At 35.4% G+C, this 12,297-nt stretch overlaps 1 protein-coding gene across 1 annotated transcript in view; it reads left to right on the forward strand.

Moving 5' to 3' along the window:
* The first annotated feature begins 208 nt into the window (after window positions 1-208).
* Window positions 209-12,297, forward strand: part of LOC6498720 (guanine nucleotide-binding protein subunit alpha homolog) — a 46,825-nt gene continuing 34,736 nt past the window's right edge. The window contains 4 exon segments of the mRNA XM_044716510.1: window positions 209-792; window positions 795-942; window positions 945-1,000; window positions 1,002-1,037. Coding sequence (XP_044572445.1) covers window positions 679-792; window positions 795-942; window positions 945-1,000; window positions 1,002-1,037 — 354 coding nt within the window. The 5' untranslated portion in view covers window positions 209-678.

The raw sequence follows: 12,297 nt of genomic DNA on the forward strand, positions 1-12,297 counted from the left end.
TAATATTTCGGGTATCGGCAAAACGCAAAGCGCACACAAAACACGAAAGTTCGCTATGAAGCGAAACAGTGGTCTTATTGATTATCAGACCTCAAAATTTGAAAAACAGAAACAGTTTCCGTGTTTCATTTGCAACTATTCCAAAACGAAGCTAATTTGGCAACACTAGCTTTGTATAAATTTATCTAAGTGTTACCGCCTTATATTAACGTTTTTTCAATGAACTATCGATATTTCGGCATCTCGAGACCAATAAATTTCCCATATTGTCGTTTGTATTGAATGATGCAAATTAATTTATAAAACACTAATACATTATGAAAAACTTCTATTTAAAAAATAGTTTTATTTTAATCACTATCTTGAAAGTTAATATGTTCAAAATATAGTAGACTTTTTTATAATTGTGTTAATTTTGTTTTGACTAGCGGCTATGGGAAAAGAGGCAAAAAAGGAATTCAATCTGATCGTGATTAAGATCGGGTCGGGAGATGTCGGAATCTCTGCCAAATTTCCAACTTTCTCTCTGACACAAAAAGACTATATTTAGCAAGTGACAAAAAAAACAATATAGCGAACAGCATTTAACTGGGCCTTTTTAAATTAGTGTCTAAATTTTTTATCACTCCAAAACTTTGGTGGGTGTGTGGTAAGTGCGCACATCAGGATTTATTTAGAATGTCTAGCATTACCTTGCCCATGTTAACTCATGGAGGTGGGAATGAAGGAATTATCGACAATGCTAATAATGAGACGCGCACGGGAACTCTAACTCATCTCATAGAGCAGCATACTCTACCCAGAGAGGAATTATAACGCATAATGTTGAGCACGGCTTTATGTCGAGTGGAGCAGAACAATTACGCATCAAGGTAGTCGATTGCAGTCTTCACGGTTTCATTTGTATTCGATGTTGCGGGAAGCTTCCTACTTGTTTAGTGCGATGCGGAGTACTCCCGAAGAACAGGAACAACGCTACAAGTCCAAAGAAATTGATCGGTTTCCTAGAGAAAGACAGGCATACGTTTCGACGCCAAGTAAGTAAATACCTCAGCAAAAGCCTACATGATTCATATTTAATTTATTTTATTAATATAGGTAATAGATCTGCAAAATGTAGGAGCCTTAAAAATAATCAATAATAATTTTTGAATATTAGAAAAAACAATAGTAGAACCACCCAGAGTAGTTGCATCTGTGCCAAGCCGGGGACATCTCGCCAATTCCTTTGGTTTGGGAGATGGAACTCCTTAAGCTATTTTGTTGCACTTGTTGCCTATTTATTAGCCACTAGTTCTGCTTTCATTTCGACAAGCTCGTCTTTTTGACAGTTGAATTGAATTAAATTATGAATGGCCGATGTAATGGCGATGACCATCATTGTTTCTAGTACATATCATTTTTGAAATGTATGTGTACCAACGAAAATGAAAAATTGGTATCTAGCAGTTACCATATCTTTGGAATACTCATCCAAAGTTAAAATCTCAGATTTTCTACATTAATTTTTGGTCTCTATTATTTTTTCCCAAAGTGCATATCATATGCACTAGAAGCAATGATGGTAATCGCCATTTCACGGCCTACCATAATTCAATTCAATTTCTTCTCTTAGGTGTACCGCGGAAACTGTGGGTGATAGAACCTATGTTTGTTCTGGACTTTGGTTCAGGGGAGCCTAAAGGTTATGTAGCAGGTAAATATATGCGTGGAGGAAAAAAAAAGTTGGAAATTGTCGGCCTGTGTTATCACCCAAATTTTTGCGACTATTTTTCCAGATTGTCACTATATTTACATATGGGTAATTTCTCCAGAAAGGTACAAATTCATTAAAAATATTGTTTTTTTTTTTACATATTTTTAACGTAAAAAATGTAAATAATTAAAATTTATCCAATTTAATAATATCTTACATTTACATATAACTCATTAAAAATACTTCAATACAAAAGTTGAAAGTTTGAAATAATTTTTTTAAAGAGAGGTAAAATGCATTGATATTCACTATTTTTAATATCGAATTATAACCAAAGATTGAAACACAAATGTAGAAAAACTATGCGATTGTTTATTGTTTCGATTTTTTTCGATCAGATTACACTGTGCGACAAAATTTAACAAAATCTTTGTTAAGTTATATTTTTTGATTGATTTCGGTTAAGGGGCACTAATTATAATTATAATTTTTAAATAATAGATGTTGAACTTGCATAAACACTTATAAATGTAAAAAAAATATTTTCCCAATATGTAATTATAAGGCCGTGAAATATGCAAAAAACTCGAGTTTTTTGGACATTTGATTGAATGTGCATAAAAGCTGATTGGCTATTGATATTAACAAATCCATAAACTTGTATTCTTATTTTGATTAGTAGAAGTGACAAAAAAAATCAAGTTAAACATTTTTTTTGTCGCACAGTGTTATCAGTTTCATTCATGTCTCGTGCGTCATTGACCTAAACCAAACTGTTTTGTTAAGCAAGAACATTATATTTTCTACAATTATTCTGTTCAGCTTTAAATTAAAGATTAATTAATATAGAATATCCAATTCATTTTTAAAAAGAAATCCTAAGATATATATATAACAGTTTGAAATTGATTGCAGACAAATTTTTGATCAGGTTTCGCTGAAATCAGCGTTTGAAATTGTTTTTGAAAAAGTTACTTCTGTAAGTGTCGCGTGCGACAGCCCTTAGTTTTGTTTAAATATATTAAAAACAAAAAAGTCATCCAACATTTATATTGCTTTAAATGTAGTATTTGTCAACATCTATAAGCTTCACTTTTGTAAAAACAAAAAAACAGTCTTGGTACAGGTTTTTATACCCTTGCAGAGGGGTATTATAATTTTGGTCAAAAGTGTGCAACGCAGTGAAGGATACATCTCCGACCCCTATAAAGTATACTAGCAGTACCCCTGCCACGTTTCGCTGTGGCATATGTTGTTGCACGCATAAAAAATAAGTCAACAAAAAAAGAATAATTTTCAAATTAATTAAATTCTGTAATACTGTGGAGTATACAATATTCTTTGTTTCTCCTCCTTAATCATTCATTATTATTTCTGTATTTTAGTACATAGGTTGCTCTTCACTTAAGCACCTTGTGATACACGACATTTTTTGTTTTATTATCAGGCGCAAAAAACAAACAACGCAGATGGTCTTCCGACCCGTGAACATGCACGTATAATTGACCATGGGAAAAACATGAATGTTCTAGATTTAAACCACAAACTTTTAAGGATTGGCCTTGTGATTGTTGATTGTCATGGCAAATGCAAGACGTATCGGAAATTGAAGTCTTTTAAATTCAAACGGCATATCGGTTGGGATCATCGGGATCCTCGGAATGAGAACTTCCTCACCTTTGAATTTTCCTATCATTATCGTAGCGTAAATTACATTGTTCATCAATTTACTAACCACCAAACGCGTACCGTTGCCACAGTTTTGGTTGGTTTATGTTTCGAAGCATGATTACTACGGAGCCAACCTTTAGGCGTAAATTGTGCGGTGGTAAGCCAGGCACGTCCAAAGAGTTTAAAAATTCAATTGGATAGTTGGTGGCTTCATCTTCATTTGTGACGCAGTCAATAGATTTGAATGAATGCATTGTTCCAATGATCTTATTTTGAATTAGTAGTTCAGGTCATCTACATCTTTATTCTTAGCCGCTAAAATTGCTCGCTCACTCAACCATTCATTATTTTTGTAGTTAGAAATAATATTTGGAAATACATAAATAAGTTCGTCTTTTGATGAGACAAAATTACAGAAATTATTTGGAAATGATATTAAACCGCTCGATTCATCGACAGGTACTTGACCATTACCGTTCCGTTAAATTTGAGAGCCTGACTATGAATTTGACTTCGTTTGTAACTGACATTTTGACATTTGACATTTTCTTCTTAGCTGTCTGCCTAAATAAAAAAGTATGGGCCAGGGAGGAACGCTGTCGAACGGGACAAAAAGTATCCTATGTCCTTCTCCTGGCTCTAAGCTACCTCCCTACCAATTTTCACTCAAATCTGTTCTTCCGTTCTTGATTTATAAGTGGTGTAACATAAAACACGATGTTCTTTTATATATATAGATATATTCTTGATCAGGATCACCTCCTGAGCCGATATAAGCATTGGTAAACTCACCAAGGCTTTGGTGTCCAAATGGTAGAGAATGCATCTTCCAAATCGCGCCTTAACTCGGAGGCGAGGGTTCAAATTCTACCAACTTCCAATAGAACATTTCTGGGTTCTTATTATACCCTTGCAGAGACATCTCCGACCCTATAAAGTATATATATTCTTGATCAGGATCACCTCCTGAGTCGATATAAGCATGTCCGTCTGTCTGTTTCTACGCAAACGAGTCTCTCAGTTTTAGAGCTATCTATTTGAAACTTTGCACACATCCTTCTTTTGTTTGCAGGCAGTATATAAGTCGGAACGGCCGGGATCGGTCGATTATATCCTATAGCTGCCATATAACTGATTGATCGGAAATGCCAAAGTTAGTGTTTTTGAAGTTAGAGGGTTGAGACTTTCCACACAAAATATCTTGTGTACACAATTTCATAAGGATCGGCCGACTATATTATATAGCTGTCATAGAACGATCGGAATTGGCATAACTTTGGTGTTTTTTAAGTTAGAAAGATGGGACTTGGTACAGATTCCATTTTGGGCAAAATAATCTGATTTGTCAAATTTCATAGGGATCGGCCAACTATATCCAATAGCCGCCATATAACTGAACGATCGGAAATGGAACAACCTTAACTGCAAGGGTATATCTCGGCTCCGCCCGAAGTTAGCTTTCCTTTCTTGTTTTTATTAAATTTTCATCCTAATTAAAAATACATAATACAAAAATACAAAATACATATACTTTATAGGGTCGGAGATGATTCTTCGATGCATCACAAACTTCTGGACCAAATCAATATACACAACAAGGGAATAAAAATCTTAAAGTATTTAATCTTCGTGTCTGTGTATTACGCTCGAATAAAAAAATTTGAACTTTTTTTTTTAAGGCGATCGTTTACTTTGGTTTTTAGACATCTTGATGGCCAGATAAAAATAAGTGGTTTCTAGAACAACGAATTTGAAAGTTGAAGCTATTACTTTGTAACATCATCGCGTATTAGAAAGCGATCCTTTTTAACCATATAAGTTATGACATCAAACCAACAACAAAAAACCTCAAAACATCATGATTCCCTATAACAGAGCGCGGAAAAAGTAACTAAAAGTAGTAAAGTAAAAAAGTAACTAATGTTACTTCCAGCCTTGTGTAAACGATACAAAAAAGCGAATAATTGTGGCGATTAGTCCATCATGCACTTCCAGGCTGTTTATTTTTTCAGCATCTACCAGCTCTAAGCATTCAAGGCAATTATTCATATTATTACAGCTCTGGATGCTGGTCAATAATCAATAATAGTGGCGATTAGTCCAACATGCACTTCCAGGCTGGTTATTTTTTCAGCATCTACCAGCTCTAAGCATTCAAGGCAATTATTCATATTATTACAGCTCTGGTTGATATTTTCATGAACTTCTTTTTTTTGCAGGCTCGGTGTTCCTTTCATGACCTTTGTTAATAATCGTTCCGATATTATCTTCGCAGTACACAACAAAGTTATATTCAGAAAATATTTTTGTAAGAATTTGTCCTCTATCACAATATAGTTCTCCACTTATTCCATCGATCGCATATTTTTTTGAAAATAATATTATTGAATTGGCCTTCTCCTCGTCAATAGCCCGTTTGAAATATATGTTGTCCATATATGCAGTCGCTAGAATTTGAATCAAAAGGGCATGGTGTTTTTTAAACTGATTGATTTTTCTTTAATCCATATGAGCCCAAGTGCACCGCCATTTTGCAATATCACGACCTTCTTCCTTCTACAGGGACGGCTGAATAGCATTTCGAGATTTGGACATTTTTTAAAATATTTTCCTCTGGGCTTTTCTTCATCTTCAATTTCGAATTGTTGAGTGTTTTTCGTTCTTAATTTTCCAATTTTCCTCTTCTAGGAGATGACCTGCATCGATTTTATCATCTACTTTAAATTTTTTGTCCTCAATGAAGGCCGGTGTTTTCATTGTTTTCCTTTTTGTTGCTGCACGCTCCAATTTGCAGGCTGCCTCATGCATCGGATGTGCTGTTTTACAAATTTATCTGCGCGCACAGGTCTATTGAAGATGCTCATTTCGGATTTTTTTAAATCTTTGAAGTAAGCCTTCACCAATGCATTCGATCCAACATTATAATTCGAAGTAAATTTGGTTTTCATAACGTTTGTCCATAAAATAAAATATTGCGATAATTTTATGAGGGGCTGTTCCAATTCCTGAAGAAAATATGGGTTTGGAAGACATCTTGAAGATTTACTGGCTTTTTTTCTGCGGATCTTAAAATGTTTTTTATAAATTCATTAATTTCTTCATTTTCTCCTTCTGGCTCCAATTCCTCCGGTGTATAGGTAATACCATTTTCATAATCTTCATCATATTCCGGTGCCGTAAATGTAGCAATTTTTTCAACAAGAAAATTTTCGTTGGCTGGCATAGTTTTTTTCCTCCTTATTTAATCCTGAGGATTCGCTCGTTGCCAAAATAAGAATCGATTTTAACATTTTTAAAACTTTTTTTGGTTTCGCAGGTTGTTGTGACTCCAATGCATTTTATGTAAAAATCCTTGACGTTGGGCAATTTTCCTTTGAATACATTTTTCCGGCACATTCCGGCGATGTATGTATGGAGGCGACAATCGTTGAAGCTTAAACTCACAGCGTTCAACAAAGCCAACACAACTTCAGGTTGATATATGCCCGATTTTGGTATAAATCGACTCAGCCAGAATTGGATGCTGGCCGTATCATGCTTGGCCGATAGCATTTGAAATACTGGACGTATTCCGTCGTCACCTTCCATAACCACCTGGTATAGAAAAACGTAGCTTGTGTCCGCCATGAGGTTTTACAATCGGCAGCACAACCGCTGCCAGTGGCATCCACAGATATTTTCCGGACTCTTTTAATTTGCGCATTATATGTTTAAGGCGATCGTTTACTTTGGTTTTTAGACATCTTGATGGCCAGATAAAAATAAGTGGTTTCTAGAATAACGAATTTGAAAGTTGAAGCTATTACTTGGTAACATCATCGCGTATTAGAAAGCGATCCTTTTTAACCATATAAGTTATGACATCAAACCAACAACAAAAAACCTCAAAACATCATGATTCCCTATAACAGAGCGCGGAAAAAGTAACTAAAAGTAGTAAAGTAAAAAAAGTAACTAATGTTACTTCCAGCCTTGTGTAAACGATACAAAAAAGCGAATAATTGTGGCGATTAGTCCATCATGCACTTCCAGGCTGTTTATTTTTTCAGCATCTACCAGCTCTAAGCATTCAAGGCAATTATTCATATTATTACAGCTCTGGATGCTGGTCAATAATCAATAATAGTGGCGATTAGTCCAACATGCACTTCCAGGCTGGTTATTTTTTCAGCATCTACCAGCTCTAAGCATTCAAGGCAATTATTCATATTATTACAGCTCTGGTTGTTATTTTCATGAACTTCTTTTTTTTTGCAGGCTCGGTGTTCCTTTCATGACCTTTGTTAATAATCGTTCCGATATTATCTTCGCAGTACACAACAAAGTTATATTCAGAAAATATTTTTGTAAGAATTTGTCCTCTATCACAATATAGTTCTCCACTTATTCCATCGATCGCATATTTTTTTGAAAATAATATTATTGAATTGGCCTTCTCCTCGTCAATAGCCGTTTGAAATATATGTTGTCCATATATGCAGTCGCTAGAATTTGAATCAAAAGGGCATGGTGTTTTTTAAACTGATTGAATTTTCTTTAATCCATATGAGCCCAAGTGCACCGCCATTTTGCAATATCACGACCTTCTTCCTTCTACAGGGACGGCTGAATAGCATTTCGAGATTTGGACATTTTTTAAAATATTTTCCTCTGGGCTTTTCTTCATCTTCAATTTCTAATTGTTGAGTGTTTTTCGTTCTTAATTTTTCCAATTTTCCTCTTCTAGGAGATGACCTGCATCGATTTTATCATCTACTTTAAATTTTTTGTCCTCAATGAAGGCCGGTGTTTTCATTGTTTTCCTTTTTGTTGCTGCACGCTCCAATTTGCAGGCTGCCTCATGCATCGGATGTGCTGTTTTACAAATTTATCTGCGCGCACAGGTCTATTGAAGATGCTCATTTCGGATTTTTTAAATCTTTGAAGTAAGCCTTCACCAATGCATTCGATCCAACATTATAATTCGAAGTAAATTTGGTTTTCATAACGTTTGTCCATAAAATAAAATATTGCGATAATTTTATGAGGGGCTGTTCCAATTCCTGAAGAAAATAGGGTTTGGAAGACATCTTGAAGATTTACTGGCTTTTTTTCTGCGGATCTTAAAATGTTTTTTATAAATTCATTAATTTCTTCATTTTCTCCTTCTGGCTCCAATTCCTCCGGTGTATAGGTAATACCATTTTCATAATCTTCATCATATTCCGGTGCCGTAAATGTAGCAATTTTTTCAACAAGAAAATTTTCGTTGGCTGGCATAGTTTTTTTCCTCCTTATTTAATCCTGAGGATTCGCTCGTTGCCAAAATAAGAATCGATTTTAACATTTTTAAAACTTTTTTTTGGTTTCGCAGGTTGTTGTGACTCCAATGCATTTTATGTAAAATCCTTGACGTTGGGCAATTTTCCTTTGAATACATTTTTCCGGCACATTCCGGCGATGTATGTATGGAGGCGACAATCGTTTGAAGCTTAACCTCACAGCGTTCAACAAAGCCAACACAACTTCAGGTTGATATATGCCCGATTTTGGTATAAATCGACTCAGCCAGAATTGGAATGCTGGCCGTATCATGCTTGGCCGATAGCATTTGAAATACTGGACGTATTCCGTCGTCACCTTCCATAACCACCTGGTATAGAAAAACGTAGCTTGTGTCGCCATGAGGTTTTACAATCGGCAGAACAACGCTGCAGTGGCATCCACAGATATTTTCCGGACTCTTTTAATTTGCGCATTATATGTTTTAATTTGAGCTGGAGTGCAGTAAATGCAGGTAGACCAATGCAAACTCGCCAAGACCAATATAAAGTATGCATCCAGCTAGTTCGCCCTCATATTTTTGAAGTATAATGAAGAGATTGGATCGTGTCCTTTGATTATTCCAAGGCTTCGATTTATAGCTTTCTCGCGTAATTTTCTTAAAGTTGGTAATTTGGGAATATAACTTGGGTCAGGATCGTCATCTTTCATTTCCCTGGCTTCCTTTCTCCTCAACGACGCTTTTTTATGCAGCAACTCATTGCAATTGCCAATCGTTTTAATCCAGTGCATCTCCGTTTTTGGTTATGTGGTATGCCACGAGTATCTGGTACTGTAACCGAAATACTTATTGCCAAATTGGATCAGGTTCCAAAAGACAGACAGTGTCCTTTAACATTGAACTGCACTCACTTCAGTAACCTTTAATCTTGAGCCAAATGTTTCCTTCTTTTTCCTTATCTTCGTTTTTTAAAATTGAGGGCACAAGGCAAGGGAAACTTTTCCTGTAAGGCCTTTGCGATTATGTCAGTCCATCCTGGTTGTAAATAATTTTTTGGTCGCAAATCCTTTACTCCTCCATTTTTTCCTTTGATAGAAGCGATTGATCCCCAAACTTCCTCATCAAACTCTAATGTTAAAATAGATTCGGCAAAGTCCATTTCCATGTATTTCGCTGATCAGAAATTTCGGATCATCTTCGGGAAGCGTTTGAGTTAAACAGTTTCAGTCATTGAGTATAACTTTAAAGTCAGGCCACTGATTTTGGTTTTTAGTCGGTCGCTAGCTTCTTTCCAAACAGCTAGCTTCTTTCTTTCATTCCTTGATTTTAACGCACCCGGTTTCATTTTCAAAGAGGTTAAGAGTATCCACTATCTCAGAAACACCAATATGGGTCTTGGATTGGCATCTTCGTGTATTCAGGTTTCAAAAAATTCAAATTATAGGACAGCTTATAATCTTTTCACAGGGAAGATTCAATGGTCGTGTATTGAATGACCAATAGATCATCGGAAAAGACAAATAATTCATTTTTATTAAAATCTGATTTGGTCTACAAATTTTGTTAAACCGAGGAGAGGCAAAGCCAATGCTTTACTTACAGTAAAAAACATTGCAACAAAATACGAGGGTCGTTCAATAAGTCCTTAGAAAATCCGAGTGATGGCGCTCATAGTGTCGGTAAAGGTTTGGTTTTTGTAAGTACGACTAATGATTGGAAAGCTGTCCAAATTTCAGCTTGATCGATAACTTAGGTCAATTTTTATCGTCGATCAGTCCGAAGGATATCAAAGCCGAATTGGATGCAGTTTATGGCACATCTGCACCTGTGTTTGCGACGGTTTACAACTGGGTGAACGAATTTAAACGTGGCCGTTCATCCACAAAAGATGAACATCGTTCAGGACGTCCAGTTGAGGTGGCTACTCCTGAAATCATCGACAAAATCCACGATCTGATTTTGGGCGATCGGCGAATCAAAGTGCGCGAATTAGTTGAGGCCACAGGCATATCACAAGAGACAGTCGCTTCTATTTTGAATGAAAAATTGAATGTGAAAAAAATTTCGGCAAGATGGGTGCCGCGTTTGCTCACAGATGAGAATAAGCGCAATCGTGTAGTGGACTCTAAGGTTATGTTGGCGCTCTTTCATCGCAATCAGGCCGAATTTCTTCGTCGATATGTCACCTGGATACCTTACTACACTCCAGAAACAAAGAGACAGTCATCACAGTGGATTTTCAGAACCTCCGAAGAAGGAAAAAAGTCCCGTGCCATCGGCCGGCAATGCGGTGTTTCCAGCCACGATCGAGGAATTTTGGGATTCGCAGCATCCCCTTTATTCACCAGATTTGGCCCCTAGTGACTATTTTCTTTTCCCCAATCTGAAAAAATGGCTTGGAGGACGACGGTTCGCTTCCAATCAAATGAGTATTTTGAAGAGCTTCCGAAATCCTATTTTTTGGACGGCATAAAAATGTTGGAAAAACGATTGGCAACGTGTGTAGAGCTAAAAGGGGACTATGTTGAAAAATAAAAAAAAAATTTTCCAAAAAGCAGTGTTTTTATATTTGTTTCTAAAGACTTATTGAACGATCCTCGTTAAAATTTCTGTTGTATATGTATAAGGACCTTTTTATAAGTATTTTTTATAACAAATACCAATCTGGATAGATTATATTAAAATAGAAACGCTTAAGGTAAAGAAAACAAAATGTAATACGCATATAAAATTATATACATATGAAAAAAGAATGTAAATACAGAATTATTTGGAATTTAGGAATATGTTGAATGTAAAGACACAAACACTTACCAAACGTAAAAAATTTGCTAGTTTTGTTTTTCGTATACAGCACTTTCAAATTCCGCAATCGCACTACTTTTTCACAATGTGTTATAACTTTTAGCGTAATTTTAAAAAAACTTTTCACAGATGCTGCGCACGTTATGAATCCACACGTTATGAACACTCCAAAAATAGACTAATCTGCGGTCAGTTATGACATACTCTATATATAGGCTGGTTTATGAACTGCTAAAATATTTTTATGAAGTCTTTTTTAATTAGTTTATAAGGGCATAACATGGAAATCTGAACATATCCTCATTTGGGGCATCTTAAGGGGCCGTCCATATATTACTTAATCACGTTTTCTGCGATTTTTTACCCCCTCCCCCCCCTGGTAATCAAAAGTAATCATTTGATGATGATTGAAAAAATTTGCGATAATATGCATTTTTGATCCGTATTTTCCAGAAAGATCAATATTTTCCAAACCGCATAATTATTCAATTGAAACTTTAAGCTGTGCTGGTTCAATGTACCATAAGTATTACATACATATTTCGCATGATTTGTAACTTTTTTTGTTTTAAGTGTTTTCCCAAACTACCGTAAGTGTTTCTTTTACATAAATGCAAGAACCTACAAATTATTTAAATTTTTTAAGTTTTAAGCGATGCCCATCGCCCATCAGATTTATATGTACAATTTTTAAGCTTTAGGATGTGGGCCATGATAGGCAGAGATATTTTTTTTATTATTTTTTTAATGTTTATTTTTAAAATTTTTAAGTTTTATGGGATGCGCAATGATGGTCATGCGTGTTTTTGTTAAATTTTTAAGTTTTAAGATATGGTCATTGATGGACTTGATTTTCATTCCC

The sequence above is a fragment of the Drosophila ananassae genome, chromosome 3R (genome assembly GCF_017639315.1).
Source record: "Drosophila ananassae strain 14024-0371.13 chromosome 3R, ASM1763931v2, whole genome shotgun sequence".
Classification (NCBI taxonomy): Eukaryota; Metazoa; Arthropoda; class Insecta; order Diptera; family Drosophilidae; genus Drosophila; species Drosophila ananassae.